At 47.9% G+C, this 20,090-nt stretch overlaps 2 protein-coding genes across 2 annotated transcripts in view; one reads left to right on the top strand and one right to left on the bottom strand.

The window, feature by feature from the left end:
- Nucleotides 1-688, bottom strand: part of TK1 (thymidine kinase 1, soluble) — a 13,977-nt gene extending 13,289 nt beyond the window's left edge. Inside the window, exon 1 of the mRNA XM_008579511.1 lies at nt 661-688. Coding sequence (XP_008577733.1) covers nt 661-677 — 17 coding nt within the window. The 5' untranslated portion in view covers nt 678-688. The remainder of the gene's footprint in view (nt 1-660) is intronic.
- A 390-nt stretch (nt 689-1,078) lies between these two features.
- AFMID (arylformamidase) lies at nt 1,079-17,373 on the top strand. The gene is made up of 11 exons (XM_008579510.1): nt 1,079-1,117; nt 3,253-3,343; nt 12,528-12,632; nt 12,712-12,760; nt 13,652-13,737; nt 13,833-13,905; nt 14,084-14,181; nt 14,396-14,474; nt 14,571-14,712; nt 14,919-15,023; nt 16,679-17,373. The coding sequence occupies exons 1-11, from the start codon at nt 1,106-1,108 to the stop codon at nt 16,709-16,711; spliced, it is 873 nt and encodes a 290-aa protein (XP_008577732.1). The 5' UTR covers nt 1,079-1,105; the 3' UTR covers nt 16,712-17,373.
- Nucleotides 17,374-20,090: the final 2,717 nt, after the last annotated feature.

Raw genomic sequence — 20,090 nt, 5'->3', positions numbered from 1 at the left:
TTTTGTGCAATATTGAAAGCACTTGCTTCTGGGTCCAAGAAGTCCAACCCGGAGCCTCATCCTCTTGAGCAAGGCGTTTGGGCTGGAATGACCCCCAGCTCATATAAGAATGGTCAGGGGGGTTTGCTCAGGGGGGCTCACTAACCCACCTCGGCTAGGGCACGGTTCTTGTCACATCAGGGGAGCAAAGGCTCCATGGCTTCAGCTCCTCAATGTGGAAAGTAACTAAGACTCCTCGGTCATATAAGGAAACTGTCACACTGAAAGGGGGTATATGTTGATAACACCGAGGGCAAGGGTTTGGATCCATGAACCGGCCAGCCGCCAAACAAAAAAAGAAAGGGGGTACACAGACACTGCCTGCCCACAGCGGACACACTGGACGCCCCCTTCTGAGAGGGCTTGGGGGATAGCTAAGCTGTAACCAGCCTCAGGAAGGCGCACTGGTGTCTACAGTGGGAGGTGGGATGTGACCTGGGCAAGCAGTAGGGCAGGCTTCCTCCGGGATCGGCTTCCTCCGGGATCGGCTTCCAGGGAGGAGACTCCAGGGCGGGAATGCGCGGGCCAGGCAGTGCGGGTCGTTCTAGAGCGCGGAGGGGCGCCAGGGGAGGACGGGGGTCCCGGAGCAGGAGGTCCACCCTCACCCTGCGAAGTCATTACCTTTTTCCTGAGAACATGGGCCCGAAAATCACCTAGGAGAGAAGGAGATGTCACCTCGGGGCCCGCTCCGCGCGGACTCGGGAGCCCCGCCGCTGCCGCTGCCCCGCAGACTCACGCCGGTTCCCGCGCCTCCCGCCTTTACCCGCGGCGCGCTGACCAATCGGGAGCCGGCGCCCCGCCCCGGAGCCAATCAGCGCCCGGCCGCGGGATGGCGGGAGATTTAACCGCAGCCCGCCCCCAAGTGGGAGGAACCGGGGACTGCAGCGCAGAGGCTGGGCTGGCTCCTGACCCCAGGGTGAGGGCGGGGCTTAGAGGGGCGGGGACTAATCTGAGCCCCGCCCCGCCCGCCGCCGAGTATAAAAGGGCAGGAGCGCGGCCCCTTCCTGCAGAGGGCGGGATGGATGCCCCTGGCTCTGCTCATGGGTTTGAGGCTCCGTGGAAGAAGATGTCTGCACAGGTAGGCGGGTTGCGGGAGGGCTGCGGCCGCGGACCTTAGCTCAGAGGTCAGGTTGGAATTCTAAGAAGGAAGTGTAGAAGCCACCCATCTAGCGGGGCCACCCCAGTGGGCGCCCTGAGCGCCTCCGGTGCCGGCTGCTCCTGGAGCAGCGCAGGGTGTTTTACCTCCGCCGCAGGCAGGTTGGTGTTAGCCTGATTTGGAGGACAGAGAAAACTGAAGTCCTGGCTGTGATACTCTCCGTAGGCCCGCGGGGGGTCAGGGGCCGAAGTTCTCGTCCTTAATTTGAGGTTGTGCAATGTGGTTGGTCCCGTGCCTCTGTGCCAGGCGCTGAAGGATGCGGAACGGCAGGTATTTGCTGTCGGGTTATTCTGAGGGTCAGAAACGATATATGCAAAGCATGCGGTACAGTACCTGGCACTCGTTGTGATGATCCTTTGATTATAATTTCCTAACTAGTTTTCCTGCATTTTAGGCAGTGGTTTTTTGTCTGGTCGTGGACACATTTGAGAATCTGATGAAAGCCATGGATACTGCTCCAGGTCTCTCTCTCTCTCTCTCTCTCTCTCTCTCTCACACACACACACACACACACACACACACGCCTACAATATCAGAAGACTCTCAGAAACTCATTGCGTTACCATTATCATAAATAATAGCAATAAGGGCCGGCCCAGTGGCGCACTGCTACGGTGCGCCGCTTGAGAGCGCGGTGGCGCTCCCGCCGAGGGTTCAGATCCCACATACAGACTGGTTCCCTCTCACTGGCTGAGCGAGGTGCGGGTGCGACACCGAGGGTTGCGATCCCGTTGCCGGTCCCGGTCCAGTAGAGGCGCGACACTGAGGGTTGCGATCCGTTGCCGGACACGAAAAAAGACAAAAAAAAAAAAAAATTAAAATAAATAAATAAATAAATAAATAAATAAATAAATAAATAATAGCAATAAAAAAAAATAACAAAGTCTGGCCAGTTAGCTCAGTTGGTTAGAGCACGGTGGCATGGTGTTCTAAAACCATGGTCAGAGGGTGGGATCACCGTACCATCCAGCTGCCAAAAAAAAAAATCCCAAAACAAGTAAAGAGCATTGAGGATGATGATAGTAGTCTCGGAGTGTCCCAGATGTAGCTGTAAGCACCTTACAGGTAATGACCTTTACAGGTACAGATTGTACAGATCCAAGGACCTCTGGCCCAGTTTTTTTTAAGGCTGTGAAGCAAAGAGAGTGGAGAAGGAGCAAAGGAATCTGTAACTGGTTGTGATCAATTAATTGTAAACACCACTGCACTCGGGCCCCCTCTTTCAACATTTTAAGGCGCTAGTATGCACATTATACCAATGAGGGGACTGAGACCCAGAGACTACTTAACCCTCCCAGGGTAAAACAGCAGGAAGGGATGGAGGCCGATGGCATTCGGCCCCAGGCCTTTCCACAAGGCCACTCTGTGATGATGCCTTTGAGCCCTTTCTCCAAAATCTGGTCCCTTGTTACACTCTGCATTAAGTCTGAACATCTTAGCCCCACATTCAGGACCCTACATCCTCCAGGCCCAGCCTCCCTGCCTCGCCTCTCTGCGCTTCAGCGAGCTGGCCAGTCAGCATTTGCAAACTGACCTTTGGTTCCTTCCTGCTCACCTCGGTGCCTGTGACTGTGCTGTGTCCTTCTGTGGTCAGAATTGCATCCAGTCAGGGAAGATGACTCCATGTCATCTTCTCTGCAGTGGTTGTCCTGCCTGCCTGGCCTCCTGTGGTCTTAGCTGCTGTAGGAATGGGGCCCATGATGGCATTAATGACACATATGACACATTTTGGGGACTGCATCTCCCCTTAAGGTCATCGGCTGGCTACAGGCATGGCTGTCATTGGAGTACTGTTAGGCCATGGATCTGAGGGCATCTTCCAAGTTGTGTCTGAAGCACCTAATGAGGGCACCTAGTTGGGGAGGGGATTGGGGAGCAGGTTGCCAGGCTGGTGGTTGGGGGGGGCTTGAAGGAAGCTGAGGGCATTTTCTAGAGCCTGGGATATTGGGGAGGGGGCTTCTCAAGGCAAAAAGGAGCATCCAGGCACGCAGAGGAGTGGGAGCACATTCTGTGTTGAGAACGAAGGACTTATGGAGCCTTGTGTCTGTGTCCTATAGGAGTTGGAGAATCAGTACGCCCCCAGCAAATGGGTCGTCCGACTGGGAGCAGAGGAAGCCTTGAAGACCTACTCACAGATAGGAAACGAGGGTACTGGTGCAACCTGTCTGTGGTCGTGTTGGGCCTGGGTGATGCCTTTAGCATGTGGCAGTGGTTCAGAATGCTGGGGGCAGGGAGGAGGAGCCATACCACCAAGCCTTGAGGGGCATTTCCCAAACACCGGGCACTGCATAAGCCTGCTCTGCTCAGGGGCAGGCGCCAGGAGCCCTTGCTGCAGAAACTGGCAGAGACGGAAAAGGCCTGGGTGAATGAAGTCCATGGCTCAGCGACCAAGCAGACACAGTTAGTACAGCTCTATTTGCTCAAAAAATATGCGGGCGTTTCTGGGGGGAGAAGACCTGTTTCCTTATCTTAATTGTCTTGAGGGATAAAAGAGCTGACCCCATAGAGAAAGGGAGTCAGCCGTAAAAAGCAAGAGTTAAGAAGGATGTGCTGCTTGATGTGCTCAGAAACTCTTTAATAATCTCTCCCTTCCTTTTTCTGGGGCTCCAATAGACGTGGGGGTGCTGCAGGTATAGATGAAGAGTGGGAGCCCATGACAGGGTAAGGCGAGTGAGGCAGGGCTGTGCACGTGCTGGGTTGGAGCCTGTCTCTATTTAAAATGTTAGTATTTTGTTCGTTATGGATTTTTTGGCATTCATTTTGATTTTTTAAAAATTGCACTGGGCTGGCCGGTTAGCTCAGTTGGTTCGGGTGCAGCCTTGTAATACCAAGGTCAAGGGTTCGGTTCCCCATACCAGCCAGCTGCCAAAAAAACAAAAAGTTGCATTAAAGTATTATTGATCTTAAGGGCCAGCCCGTGGCTCACTCGGGAGAGTGTGGTGCTGATAACACCAAGGCCACGGGTTCGGATCCCTATATAGGGATGGCCGGTTAGCTCACTTGGGAGAGCGTGGTGCTGACAACACCAAGTCAAGGGTTAGGATCCCCTTACTGGTCATCTTTAAAAAAAAAAAAAAGTTATTATTGATCTTAACTTCTGAATTTTTGGGTACCTCCGTACCCAGCCCCACCCCTGCCTTTAAATTTTGTGGCCAAAGCAAGTACCACACTCTCCCGGTTGATGAGGTTAAATTGAGCTTAAATAACTTACTCTAGTTCCTGCAGCTAGTGGCTGTGAGCTGCTTCCCGAGCTGAGCTTCCAGGTAAGAGTCGGGCAGATTGACAGGAGGGTGATGTCAGGTCAGGTGAGTGTCCAAGCCGGCCTCTCCTGGTGCAGTTAGTTCCCTAGACTTCATCGGTGCTGCCTGAGATTGCCTCATTGGAATCAAACTTATAGGAGACAGAAGGGAATGTAAAGCAGACGTTGTTGGGGAAATAGAAAAATAAGGTCTCCTGCCAACCCAGAAGACCTTTCCACAGAGGTAGAAGAGAAAGAAAATGTTTTATTATTGAGTAAGGATTAAACCACACCGTGATGCCTACACATCACAGGTGATCCCCTAAAGAGATTGCAAACCCAGAGACAACCCATTGCATGCCTGTTCTCAAGATACTTGCCATGCCTGTCATCAGGTAGGAAGACTTGACAGCACAATTTGCCACGCTAGTTCATCCTAAGTCCACCTGGTATGATTAGAGTGGCCGCCTGTGTGTGCTAATTCCCACATCTTCATAACTGGAAGGAGTTTTGCAACTTGGAGCCAGGTGCCTGCTGAAGCGAGGCCCCTTCCCTCCCATGGATCGGAGGTAGGGGTGGGAGGAGGGGCGTTATCTTCCTTGATGGTTACATCTCAATAGATGGCTCCAGGTCGAGAAAACATTCCTAGGTTGTAAAACTGGTGAGAGACTTATTTAGCTTTTAAACATATCTACATCTCAAAGGGGCAGAGAAAACATTTACGATGATAAGTTTCCTAAAATAAATGTTCTAAGAACAGGGAGGGAGAAAATGCTTTTCCTTTTTTGCACCAGGGAGATTTTTTTTTTTCTCTTTTATTTGGGGGGGGTGGCGTTGTCTGCTATGGGCATCTGACCACTTGACCCTGGTGTTATCAACACCATGTTCTAACCAGCCGAGCTAACCAGCCAGCCCCAAATTAGTTTTCCCATGACACTCAGTAAAAACACATTTTACAATAAACAGAAAGTGGTATATTCTGTCCAGACACAAAGGACAAATATTGTATGATTCCATTTAAATGATGTTCCTAGAGTAGTCAAATTCATAGAGACCGAAGTTAGAATGGTGATTGCCAGGGGCTGGAGAGAGGGAGGAACGGGAAGTTAATGTTTTTCGTTGTTTGTTTTGTTTTGTTTTGGTGGCTGGCCAGTGGCGGGGAGGGGGACATTAGTAGGGGCAGATGGTCAGTTTTTCACTGTGAAATCTACACGACGCTCTTCCGATCTAGTTCTGGATATGGACAGTGGTGATCGTTGCATACCAGTGTGAATGTACCTAACGCCAATGAACAGTACGCTTAAGAATGGTTAAGATGGTAAATTTCATGTTATGCATATTTTATCACAATTTAAAAAATATTTTACATCATATTTTGTTGTATTTTATTTTTTTGGCAGCTGGCTTGCCAGGGGATCCAAACTCATGACCTTGGTGTTATAAGGCTGTGCTCTAACCAACTGAGCTAACCAGTCAGCCCAAAACTTACCATTTTAACCATTTTAAAGTGTATGATTCAGTATATTGTTGCGCAACCATCACCTTTATCTGGTTCCAAAACATTTTCATCATCCCAGAAGGAAACCTCCTATCCATTAAACATCACTCCCTATTCCCGTGATAAGGATTGAATTGTTTCCCCCAAGTTTTATGTATTAGAAGCTTGATCCCTCCTGTGACTGTGGGGAGGGTGGGAAATCCTATTATGGTCATTGAAAGGAGGATGCTTGAAGAGGTGATTAGATTGTGAGGACCATGCCTGGTGAATTGATCCACTCACTGAGTAATAAATTGATAGATGAGTGGTGGTCCTGGACATGGTTCTGATGGCTTTAAAAGGAGGCAACTGAGAAGGTCACCTCTCTCTCTGCTCTGCCATTCTTGCCATGTGACACCTTGCATTGCTATAGAGTCACCTTACCAGACGTGTTTCCCGGACTGTGGACTTCCCAGCCTCCGAAACTATAAGCAATAAATGTCATTGCCTTATAAATTTCCCAGTTCCAGTTATTTTTGTTATAAGCAACAAATGGGCTAATATACCACCCTTCCCATATTTGGATTAGTCTTTAGGGGTTCTGGCCTCCACTTCCCCTAATTGCTCTAACACAGTGCTCAGGTTGAGTCCATGGAACGAGCTTCTCAGACCTGGAGTTCTTGTCTGTAAGAGTTTTGACATTTTGGGTTATGAATAACAGAAACCCAATTTTTGCTTTAGCGAGAAAGGAAGTTTGTAATAAGGTTTATTCTGGAGGCAGTGGGTTACCTTGTTCTTTCTCTCTGTACCCCAGCTGAGCCACCTCCTAGAGGGGCAATTTCTTTTCCTCAGGGTCAGCTGAGTTTTTTAAATATCTGAGGGAGGCTTATACAGGATAATGATAGCTGCTTTGTTTTAATTGCTGTCCAATTTTGGGGAGATAATTTTCATGATCTTTTTCTTTTCTTCTTCTTTTTTTTTTTTGCAGCTGGCCAGTATGGGGACCCAAACCCTTGACCTTGGTGTTCATGGTCTTTTTCTTAGTTTTAGCACAACCTAAATCTGGTGCATTACGTATGCATCAGAACAAATCGCTGCCTTTTGATCGCCTCCTCTGTTGGTGAGCCTGGGAGGCACAGTCATGTTCACACTGAGCTGGTTGCAGTGGGGTTGGCAAAACCCTGTGGAAAGCCACTGGCAATGTCCTTCAAGTGACAAATGCATCCACCTTTGACCCAGAAACTCCACTCCTGAGAATATCCCACAGATATTTACACACAGGTACAATCATATATGTATACACCTGTTCATGGCAGGGTTGCTTGTGATAGCCTAGGCTTGGAGACGGCCCAAATGACCTTCAGGAAAGGCTGGTGGCAGGTCTGCAACCCAAAGGGAAGGCCCTCACCAGACACCAGCCCTGCAGGCACCTTGACTTTGGACTTCAGCCTCTAGAACTGTTTAAGCAGCCCGAGCTGACTCATCAGGAGCCCAGGACGGATTGAGGGGAGGAGTGATGTCCGTTCAGAGTGGCTCACACTGTAGCTGTAGGGTGTCCAGTTAGAATCAGGGAGAGCAGAGAGGACCTGTCACTGCCCTTCAGGGGACAGGCGAAGGGGTTCCAAACCAGGGTGGCCTCAGGATTCAGGATAAGCTGCGGAGGGAGAGCCAGGAGGGTTTCCTGAGGATCAGATGTGGTCTGAGAAAAAGGAGTCTTCCCTGGCGCCGGGGTGTTTAGCCCGAGCAGCTGCAGCCAGCCGGCTGCATAAATTAACATGCAGTGGGAAGATGGAAAACCAGGTCACTGTTGAAAAGAAGAAGGATAATGTTGAGGATGCTCTCTGTGTACTCATAAGGAGAGATCTGCAAGCAGGGCGAAAATGTGTTTAACAAGGGAGGGGAATTCTATGTCCATATTAATAATGTGGTCACCTTGGCAGGGGCTGGGCGAACGGGGCAGGTGAGAAGCGGGGAGGGGGCATTTCACTGAGAAGACTTTTGTGTATTTTTTTTAACCATATAAACATGTTATTTCTTCGAGAGAAAAAATAATGGCGTTCACTTTTTTTATTAATGCTCAGTGAGCTCATAACTCTCACAGATGCAATTCCCCTAAACATTTAAATGCAATTTGCGAAATATGAATAAACTGTTAATAAACACTTCAAAGTATAATCACAAATGAAGTATATTTGGCTTAATTACCAGTATCTTGTGGTTCTAACCAATTAAAATGTATCTATTTAATAACAGATCGATTCTGTTAAGCATGTTCTGCAGAGTGGTCTGTACCCAGCCCAGCACATGGGGACACTTGGTCTCTTTTGTTCTGGTCATTAGATCCTCTGCAGAGGGACACCTAGCCTCTCTGAACAGCTGGTCTGCTTAAAGCTGTGGGAGAGGGGACCCTTCTACTCTGCCTATCATGGGAGGGGAACCCAGGTAATACAACGGGACATCTCTCTCCAAAGAGCCCTCTGCCATGCCTTGTGTCCTTACTCATAAAGGGCTGGTGGCATGGTCTGTTTTTGCAAACTGGTTTTGCAGCCACTTTGATGTCCTGCCGAGGCAGCCTAGTGCCTGGCTGGGGCACCTGGGAAACTCAGCATGTACCGTCATTATTCTCTCTTGTCCTTGTAGATTGGGGACAGCCCATGTTAACAGTTCGTGCACACTGATGGAAACACAGTTTATACAAGCTCTCAATCTGATGTTAATTTCCTCACCTACGATGCTACCCCTTGTGGGGTTGCAGAATGGATCACCCACCAGAGGGAAGCACAGTTTTCTTTTTGGGCCCACTGTGACCGCCTGTGTTGGAGACCTGGGTGCCTCCAGAGTTGCGGGTTGATACACAGAGCCTTTTCTGAGATGCAGGGGCTGCTCGTGGTGTCTAAGGGGAGCTGGAGTGTACATCTTTCAGGAGGATCAACCCAGCAAATCAATTGTCCCTTGATGGTGCTGGAGCACAGCTGTGGGAAGGGGGTGGCTGGAGTCTGGGTGTGGCCAGATTGGAGGGGCAGGGCATGGACAGGCCTACAGGTGGCTCCCTGAAGGTTAGTGCTCTGCTAATGGGAATTTTGAAGGTCGTGTTATGTAAAACACTTATTTAGCATCTGTAGTGCGTTGCAATTCAGGTGACCACCCTCCCTCCAAAAAAAGGATATGCCCATATGCTAACATTATTTGGAAATAGGGTCTTTGTAGATGTTAACTGGTTAAGGTGAGGTCATACTGGATATATATATATAAATATATATTTGTGTGTGTGTGTGTGTGTGTGTGTGTGTGTGTGGTGGTCAGTATAGGGATCCGAACCCTTGACCTTGGTGTTATCAGCACCATGCTCTACCCAACTGAGCTAACCAGCCAGATCCTCCTTCTATTTTTTAAACCCCAAATATAGCATATTCCATTTTTCACAATTTTCTGCTGCTTGAATTTTTTCCGCACTTACTGACATCTCTTGCAGATCATTTTATCAGTGCATTATTCTTTTCCATGGCTGCATAGTATTTCTACATAAACACACCATACGTTATGTAACTGTACCCATGTTGATGGAGTTTTAGGTGATTTCTAATCCAATGCTCTTTTAAACAAGGCCATCCAGTTCAGGTGATGCACAAAGAGGATGAGTAATATAAAATGTGCTACAAATAGTCATACCTACCAACGTGAAGTTGTTGCCAGATTTAAGGAAATTTGTCACCACTCACCAGAGGTTGGGGGATGGACTGCAGGTCAGTGGCGGGTCAGACCCTGTGAAAGGGTGTGAAGTCTGAGTGGGGTGGGCTGCAGGGTGGCAGGTCGGGTGGGGGCCACCATTCAGTTCAGGTGCCCCTGGGTCCTGACTACTTCCCTCCCTCTCATGGGGGTTTGTCTCAAGAAACAGGGAGTCTGGTGTCTGCAGACAGCCCCTGAAGTGTCCGATCTTCCAGATGATGCTGTAAGCTCTGAAAAGAAAGGGGTGGTGTGTCAGTTTGCTAGGGCTGCCATAACCAAGTATCGCAAGCTGGGTGGCTTAAACAAGAGAAATTGCTTCTCATGGCTCTGGAGTCCAGAAGTCTGAGAGCGAGGTGTCAGCCGGTCATGCTCCCTTGGCACAGAGAAGGATCTGTCCCAGCCCTTTCTCCTGGCTTCTGGCTGCCGGTAGTTCCTTGGCTTGTGGTGGCAGAAGCCCAGTCTTCACACAGTGTTCTCCCTGTATATGTGTGTCTGTGTCCACATTTCTTCTTTTCATAAGGACACCAGTCATATTGGATTAGGAGCCCACTCTAATGACCAACTTAACTAATTACCATCTGCAACAACCCTATTTCTAAATAAAGTTAAATTCTGAGGTTAGGACTTCAACCTATGAATCTGGGATGGGGGTGGGGTGCACCATTTAGCCCACAACTGGTGATGTTGCAGCAAGTATAGAGCTTTCCAGATTCTGGAGACCCTACCTTGTGATGAACGTGGCTCTGTGCCCAGTTAGGTCTGGGGCAGCCAAGAGAAGTGACCTGAAAGATGCTGCGTCTATCCCTGACCTCCTGGCTGGCCATCTCAAATCCAGTCCGATTTAGAATTTCTTATTTTAGGGGCTGGCCCGTGGCTCACTCGGGAGAGTGTGGTGCTGATAACACCAAGGCCATGGGTTCGGATCCCATATAGGGATGGCCGGTTAGCTCACTGGGTGAGCGTGGTGCTGACAACACCAAGTCAAGGGTTAAGATCCCCTTACCGGTCATCTTTAAAAAAAAAGAATTTCTTATTTTAGCTAATTGAGCTGGAAAACCTACTCTAAACTTATAGTGGCTTCTTCCCACCAATTTTCTTTTTGTTTGGTTTTGTTTTGGCAGCTTGCCAGTATGGGGCCACCAATTTTCAATATCAGGATGCATTGATCATGCCGTATGGTATTTGTGTAACCTGTTTTCACTGTTTACATAATGAAATTCTGTTCATTTTTTCTGTTTTGATTAGCATGTTTGGGGTGCTGTTTATGCAGCCTTTGCCTACTGCAATGTCATGAAGATCTGTTCTCTTTTTTAAAAGCTTTGTTGTGTTGTCTGTAGTGCATCTGGAGTTGATCTTTATGTATGGTGTGAGGTAGGGATCATGAAACTTTTTTTTTTTTTTCATTTGGATCTTTGACTGGCCCAGCACTGACTATTGAAATTCTTATTTGTTAAACAATTTTCTTTTCTTTTTTACACAATTTTCTTTTGAGCACTTACTATGTATCATGTACCGGGTGTACAGAGGTGGGCAAAACAAAGCCCTTGTCTTCACAGAGCTTAGATTCTAGTGACAATGACAGACAGATGGTTAACAGGTAAAAAGTATGTAAAGGATGATGAATACTGGGATAGAAAATAAAGCAGGGAAAAGGGATATATCATAATGTATTTAAGCAGCCTTCTATTACAGGTCATGTGGGCTGTATACAATATTTTTGCTATTTTATTATTATTTTTATTTTTTATTTTTTTCCTTTTTGTCTTTTTTACTGACCAGTAACAGGATCGCAACCCTTGGTGTCACGCCCGTACCGGGGACCGGCAACCGGATCGCAGCCCTCGGTGTTGCGCCCACACCGCGCTCAGCCAGTGAGCGGGAACCGGTCTGTATGTGGGATCCGAACCCTCGGCGGGAGTGCCGCCACGCTCCCAAGCGGCGCACTCTCCAGTGTGCCACCGGGCTGGCCCATATTTTTGCTACTTTAAATAGCATTGCTGTGAGCATCTGTAAAACAAATCCTGGGGAATACATTATTTACTGATTATTTCCTTATAATAAATGCACAGATAAGGACATATGCATTAAGAAATATGATCTATTTTTTTTTTTTTTAAGATGACCGGTAAGAGGATCTTAACCCTTGACTTGGTGTTGTCAGCACCACGCTCACCCAGTGAGCTAACCGGCCATCCCTATATGGGATCCGATCCCGCAGCCTTAGTGTTATCAGCACCACACTCTCCTGAGTGAGCCATGGGCCAGCCCAAGAAATATGATCTTTTGGGGGGCTTTGATACATATTTCCAAGCTGTCCTCCAGAAAAGTTTACCAATGTGCACTCTCTCCAGCACCCAGTGTTGGGTTTCAGTGATAGTTGTGGGAATGATTGGAGACACCTTTGTACCCAGACGTGAACATACGGAGTCCCCTCCCACCTCCACACCTTTGCCTGCAGTGTTTATTTCCCTTATGATGTCCTTCCTCCTTCCTCCCCACCCAAGTCTTAGCCAATTTCATATCACTCTGAGCTCTCTCATTGTGGCACTCAATTATTTATTCATGTTGCTTCATTATCTATTTATTTCAGTGACTTTCTGTCTTATTTTCCTAGAAGATTATTTCTGCAAATATTTGGAAAGGTGTATGCTTCCGAGAACAAATAGCATAATAAGCTTGTGATAAAGTAGCAGTGAGAATGGCACCTTGAGAACCGTGGGTTCACTTGCAGACAGACATCAGGACTGGGGAGTCCTCATTCATGGGGGTGCTCACGGCCGAGGCTGGCTTGTCAAGGGAGCTCCCAGCAAAGAGGCTTCTTCCCGAGCTGAAACAGAGGGGGCTGCTGCCTGAGCTTGTGCAGACAGCTGCTTGTCTCTTTTCTGAGACAGCCACCAAGAGGGCCCGGGCCACCAGGAAGACCCTGCTCCAAGTGCCCTACGGAGATGGCGATGGGGAGAAAGTAGACATCTACTTTCCTGACAAGGTGTCGGAAGGTGAGCCAGGGGCTGGTGGCCCCACAGCAGAGCCCCATGGGGGCCGGCCTCCCCACGTGCCCTGTGTTCTGTTTTACAGCCTTACCTTTCCTCATGTTTGTTCATGGAGGATACTGGCAGAGTGGAAGGTGAGTCGGGGAGTTTGGATGAATGGAGAGAATGGGAGATTCCTCTTTCCCTGGTGTATTGGTCTCCCAGGGCTGCTGCCACAAACTACCCCACACTGGGTGACTTGCAACAACAGAAATTGATTCTCTCACAGTTCTGGGGCCAGAAGTCTGAAACCGAGGTGTCTGCTGGGCACGCTCCCCCTGCAGGTCTAAGGAGAGGATCCATCCTGGCTTCTTCCAGCTTCTGGTGGCTCCAGGCATCCCTTGGCTTGTGGCTGCATCACTGCAGTCTCTGCCTCCGTCTTAACGTGGTCTTTGTGTGTCTGTGTCTCAGATCTTCCTCTCCTTTTTCATATAATGACACCAGTGGTTGGATTTAGGGCCCACCCTAATCCAGGATGATCTCATCTCAAGATTCTTAATTTCATCTGCAAAGACCCTATTTCCAAATAAGGTCACATTCACAGGTTCTGGGGGTTAGGAATTGGACATACCTTTTAGACAGACACAATTCAACCCACTGCACCCACTGAGAAGCATTTTCAGCCTACTCTCAAATCAGGGGAAGAGCCAGAGTGACCAGCTGTCCTAGTTTGCATGAGACTGAAGGGTTTCCCAGGACCTGGGGCTTTCGGTGCAATAAAAAAAAAAAAAAAAAGGTGAGTCCCAGGCATACCAGGACAGTTGGTCACACTAAGCTAAGCAGAGGGGTATTTGGGGTCTTGGAGGACACTGCTAGTGTGTGATGTGGCAAGGACAGAGCCCACCCTCCTCCCACCACCACTTGGGTCAGAGAGGGGCAGAGCTCTTTGTGGACGGGGCATCTGACTGGTGGCTGTGCAGGACACCCGGGAGACAGCACAGTGGTCACGTTGCCCCCAGTTGTCACACCTTTGTCTTTTTCTGCAGCAAAGACAGTTCGGCCTTCATGGTCAACCCGCTGACGGCTCAAGGAGTGGCCGTGGTGATAGTGGCTTATGACATCGCCCCCAAAGGTAATAGGGTAGTTACTGCAGGTTCAAGGGCTGGTGGGTTTGGGGGTGCAGAGAGCCCCTGATGGATCCTGACCCAGCTCGTGCTCTCTGTGCAGGCACCCTGGACCAGATGGTGAACCAGGTGACCAGGAGCATTGCGTTTGTCCAGAAGCAGTATCCCTGCAATGCGTGGGTGTCACTGCAGACTTTCTTCATGCTGGGTGGGAGGACAGTAGACTCAGTCCCCTGGGTACAGCCAAGCTGCCCCTCTGGTCTTTGGAGCAGAAGGCTACTGGGCATCCTTGATACTGGCCTGATGCCTTGGGGAAACTGAATGAGAATCCATTCCCTGCTCTGACCCGTCCAGGGGAATTTACTTGTGTGGACACTCAGCTGGGGCCCAGCTGGCCGCCATGATGCTCCTGGCTGACTGGACCAAGCATGGAGTCACACCCAACCTCAAAGGTGTCTGTGGGGCCTACCCCCCTCCCTATGGGCCTGAGGGTTTGGATGACTGCTCGAAATCCTAACAGCCGTGAGTGGCTTGGAGCCCTGTGAACAGGGGGCCTTTGCTTCCTCACCACCCCCTGCCCTGGTCCTGACCCCATGGCCTGGAGGGTGGACTGGTTCCATCTTGTTCCACCTGGAGCCTGGGCCATGACTGCTCTTCTGCTTCCAGGCTTTTTCCTGGTGAGTGGGGTCTACGACCTGGAGCCGATAGTGTACACTTCACAGAATGCCCTTGTGCACCTGACCCTGTGAGTCACCCGCCCACCACCGCCCTGCACCTGGCCTGGTGGTGCCTGGCTTCTCACTGTCCTGACCCTGCCCACCTCCCCCAACTCCCACACCAGGGAGGATGCTCAGAGGAACAGCCCCCAGCGACACCTGCAGGTGGCCCCGACGCAACCCGTGGATCCAGCCTGCCACATGCTGGTGATCGTGGGCCAGCACGACTCCCCCGAATTCCACCGACAGTCCAGGGAGTTTTATCAGGTACTGCCAGCACCTCGCTTCTGGCTGGAGGTCGGGGGTCATGTGATTGTCTCATTATCTTCCTCTTCCCCTCACCCACATGGGACCCAAGATCACCAGCCATTCAACAAATACTTAATGAGTAGCTGCTAGGTGCCTGGCACGTGACAGTCCCGCCTCTCCTCCTGCAGGCTCACAGTCCCCCTTCACCCATTTCTCCCACCCAGACACTGTGCCAAGCAGGGTGGAAAGCCTCGTTTGAAGAACTCCCCGATGTGGATCACTTTGAAATCATTGAGAATCTAACCCGGGAGGATGACACGCTCACCCAGGTGGGGCCTCGACCCTCCCCTTCCCCCAGCAGCCCCCTGCATAGTGGTCAGCATGGGTCGTTTTGTAGCCCCTAAAACGTACACAGAGGCCTTGGACAGGGCTGCATGGGGACCACCCTTGCCTGGTTCTTTGGCATCCAGAAGGTGGGGGGACCCTGCGGTGGGATGGAGTGCCGCTCTTGCTTCCTGCTCCTTGCCTCCTCTGGACAGCACTGGGTGATCGGCGGGTGCATCTGCACAGGTGGGACCTGTGACCACATGTGGCTGTGGTGTGGGTGGGGAGAGGCTGGTGCCAGAAAGTACTGGCATGTCTGTGTCTGAGCATAAAAGTAAAAGCCAATCCATAAAGAAAAGGATGGATGGGTTTAGCTACATAAATGCTTATTACAACCTTAATGCAGAGAACACCATAAACAATTGAAATCAAAGGACAAATTGATGCATGAATATTCATAACCAATTTTAAAAAAAGGATAAATTGAGAAAAATACTTGCCACAGACCTGGCAGATAAAGAGTTAATTTTTTTTTTTTTTTGGCAGCTGGCTGATACAGGACCTTTGACCTTGGTGTTATCAGCTCTAACCAACTGAGCCAACCAGCCAGCCCTAGTTTTTTTTCTTTCTATTTTCTTTGGGAAACTGGGCACTTGATTAACTTCACTTTTTAATCAGCTGCCACCTCAGTAGTGTTTTTATAGCATTCAGGTTTTGGTTTTCTTTTTGTTTTGGCAGCTGACCTATATGAGAAACTGAACCCTTGACCTTGGTGTTAAGCGTTCAGTTTTAATTCATGTAGTTAACGTCCTTATGACATAAAGAGCCTTTTACAGTCAATAAGAACAGTTCTTCTCTTTAAGAAGAGAAACAAGTAGGGAAAAAATGCACAAAGAATGAGAGATGATTTTAAAAGAAATATAAATAACCAGTAAACATGGGGAAAGATTAAGCTGCATTAAAAATGTAACTTGAAATGAGGTTTCTTTTCCACTTCTCAGTGAAAGTGATCTAATGATAACAAGCCCGTTGCTGGTGAAGATGTAATGAAAGGGGCATTCTCTGGTTCTGCTGGTGCCAGCTCACCATGGCCCAACATTTCTGCAGCCCAGTCTGGCAATGTGGACCCAAACCCACTGACTCAGTAATTCTGCTGCTGGGAATCTGTCTTAAGGATCATCAGTGAAACACACAAAGATGTTCTTTGCAGCTTTATTAATATTTAAAACTTGGAAACAACCTGAATGTCCAATGAGGTTAAATTATGATGTAATCAGGCAATGAAATGAAGTTTTTGAGAACTAGTTAGGATACGTGACATTGATTAGATGTTAGAGCATAAACAAGAAACAACACACCTGGTGTACTCCCAGTGTCACAACAGCACACAGACAGCCAGACCCTCAGAGGCACACGTGCATGTGAAAAACATTTAGCAGTGGTGTTAAAAGTGCTTTTTGAAAATCCATTTTCACGTTTTCTACCATGAATATGTATTTCTTCTTTTTTAAATTTTAACTGGGGAAAAAACAAACACCCATAAAACCTAAGAACCTAAGAAAGTAAAGAACCTAAGAAAGTCCAGCCTGTTTGTTTAATCAAATTCCTGCCAAGAGCTGCTCCTATTCTGGAACTTTTGTGTCTTCTCTTTCTGCTGCAGATTATTTTGAAAACAATCTTCCAGGAGTTCTGATGACACCTGGACCCCAGCCCGTGTGCACCCGGACACGTGCAGTCTCTTCAGAGAGCCTTCTAGCTGCAACTGACAGCTTCTGCTTTCCCCAGTGCCCGAGAGAGCCTTGGTCTATCTGCCTGCCCCAGCAAGAGTCCATCCTTCTCACTGCCGACCCCTGTGTAAGGGCTTCCCAAAGCAAGGCTTTCTTCTACCTTTTGCTTTGGTCTCTGTCCACTCTGTCCTAGGTTCTACCTGACATTTGGGTCTGTCCCTGAAGCCCTGGGATCTTGCGTCTAACACCTTGACCTTGAAAGGATAATGCCATCCACAGGTAGGACAAGCTTCCTGCGCCCCCCACCTCCAGGGGTGTGTGCAGTTCCCAAGGAGCCAGCTATATTCATCCACCACATGACACCCTCCATCCCATCACCTCTTTCTCCCACTCTGAATGTCTAGCAGTTCAAGGATTTCCACTGGGGCATGATGGATCACAGCAAAAATAGGAAATAGCCTAAATGTTCATCATCACGGAGTAAGTACATCCCAGCAGAATCAACCATGTGGCCATTAGAAGGAGACCTGTGCTTACCCCTTGGAAAATCTCCAAGACATTTTGTTACACGACAAAAAGCAAGATATAAAAAGCAGCTTAACAGGGCTGCCAGTTAGCTCACTCGGTAGAGCGTGTGTTGATAACTCCAAGGTGAGGGTTCAGATCCCCCATACCAGCCAGCTGCCAAGAAATAAATAAAATAAAAGCTTAATGATATAACGATATCACGGATGCTGTTATACAAAACACACTCACAAAACAGGTGTGTTTCTGTATGTGCCCATGTGTCTGAATTCAGAGAAGAAGGTTGGGAAGAATCCACACCTAACGTTGCCTGTGCTCCCCTCTGGGCAGGAAACTGGAGCTGGGAACATGTGGAGGACGGTGTTTACTTGGTTTGGATTCTTCAACTCTTTTACAGGAAGAACGTAACCAGTACTTAAACGTACCAGCCAGCTGCCAAACAACAACAGACAAACAAAAACATACTGTGTAATTCGAAGTATTAACATATTCACAAAGCTTTTGGGATGCAGGCAGAACAATGTCCTCTGGGACTCAGCACTCTTTGCTTTCCCTGTCTGTTAGCCGTTCACACCCATTTGGAGGGTTTTTTTTTTTTTGGTTTTTGCAGAGGTGGAGCCCTATAAAACTCTCCTTTCTGGCTGTTGCTGAGCAGACCGAGGCCTGTCTTGACCCTCTTTGTTTTCCTAGTGTCCAGAAACTGCCCATGGATTTGTTCCTAGTACCTGATTTCGCTCCCAGACTCCTGTATCTTCTAGATTTCTGCCAGTGGCTGGGAGTGTCCATTTCTTCATCTGTAAAATAATCTGGTTTGAGCAGGAAAAGACAGATCAATGGACAGAACCCAGACTGTGGAAAAGGTCCCACCGCTTAAGGGAATTTAGGAAGCGATAGAGGCGGTGTTTCAAACCTGTTATACAAAGCTGGTTAATGAATAAGCAACATGGGGGAGACTGGCCGGGCCTTGGAAAACGTAAATCTGAACACTTTGCACGCTCTTTCCGCTGACATACTTCCCGGAGCGATCAAGACTTTGACGCAAACCCCAGGAGAAACCAGAAGGAATTTTCTATGAATACCTTTGATAAATCATCTTAGCGTGGAAAAAGCCTTTGGAAGCATGACAAAAACCAACCAACCAGAAATAGAAAGCAAAAGTGATAAATATGACTCCATACACATTTTAAATGTTTGCAGGAAAAAATCCGTATCGCCAAGTCCTGAGACAAATAACTAACTGGGAGGAGGTATAACAAGCAAAGCCACGTCTCTTATGTATAAACCCTTCCCAAGCCATAGGAAAAATATTGGTAATCCAGCAGAGAAGGGTTGACAAGGGCACGCACAAACAAAATTACAGAAAAGGAATTCAGTGGGGCTGGCCGGTTAGCTCAGTTTGTTAGAACGTGCTGTTATAACAGCAAGGTCAAGAGTTTGGATTCCCGAACCGGCCAGCTGCCAAAAAAAAAAAAAAAGAAAAGAAATTACGTGGCCAATGAACTTGAGAAGAGGTGATCAGCCTCCCTTTATTTTTATTTTTATTTTTATTTTTATTATTTTTTTTAAAACGATGACCGGTAAGGGGATCTTAACCCTTGGTTTGGTGTTGTCAGCACCACGCTCACCCAGTGAGCGAACCGGCCATCCCTATATGGGATCCGAACCCGTGGCCTTGGTGTTATCAGCACCTCACTCTGCCGAGTGAGCCACAGGCCGGCTCAACCTCAAAGTTTTTTAGCAACATAAGCTTAGACGTTAAAAATTCAATCCCCAGACTGGCCGGTTGGCTCAGCTGGTTAGAGTGCTGTGTTATAACACCAAGGTCAAAGGGTTCGGATCCCCATACTGGCCAGCCACCAAAAACAACAACAAAATTTGACCCCAAAACATTTGGGACTTGGTAGAAATATAGAAGTTTCAAAATGACAGAAAGTATTATTGGTAAAATTTGAGGTAGCCCAAAGCTGATCTATGAATTAAATATTTGTTACAAAATCTTGGGCTGGTTAGCTCACTCAGTAGAGCTTGGTGCTGGTAACATCAAGATCAGGGGTTCGGATCCCCTTACTGGCCAGCCACCAATAAAAAGAAAAAAATCTTATGGAAAATGGGGAGTTGGTGTTTAATGGGTAGTTTCAATTGGAGAAGATGGAAATGTTCTGGGGATGGGTGTGGTGGTTGCAGACCATTGCGAATGTACTCAATGTCATTGAACTGTGAACTAAAAATGTTTACAGTGGTAAATTTTATGTTATATATATTTTACCATATACATATAACTATGTGTGTATATAAATATATATAACAAAAAGGATGATCAAAAAATGTAAGCATTTCAAATACTTCAGCTTAATTATACCACAGAAACAGAAAGAAACCAAAGCCCCAAATGTTGAGATTTTATTGCATATTATGAGGCATACTAACTTTTTAATATATATCTTATCAGTGCTATATATGTTACTCTTGTATATGGTTACAAGAAATTATTTTTTAAAATCTTAGGGAAAGATCGTACACAACTATTGAAAGTCAACTTTGGGGCCGGCCCATGGCTCACTTGGGAGAGTGTGGTGCTGATAACACCAAGGCCACGGGTTCGGATCCCTATATAGGGATGGCCAGTTAGCTCACTTGGGAGAGCGTGGTGCTGACAACACCAAGTCAAGGGTTAAGATCCCCTAACCAGTCATCTTTTTTTAAAAAAAAAAAAGAAAAGAAATCACAGAAATACACTGGCTTGATGGGGTTGACTCCAGAAGATTTTTTTTTTTGGCAGCTGGAGCATCTGCATCAGGCCAAGCCAGCAGCCATACCCAG

Source organism: Galeopterus variegatus, unplaced genomic scaffold (genome assembly GCF_000696425.1).
Source record: "Galeopterus variegatus unplaced genomic scaffold, G_variegatus-3.0.2 Scaffold1902, whole genome shotgun sequence".
Classification (NCBI taxonomy): Eukaryota; Metazoa; Chordata; class Mammalia; order Dermoptera; family Cynocephalidae; genus Galeopterus; species Galeopterus variegatus.
This window is presented reverse-complemented; position numbering and strand designations above follow the sequence as displayed.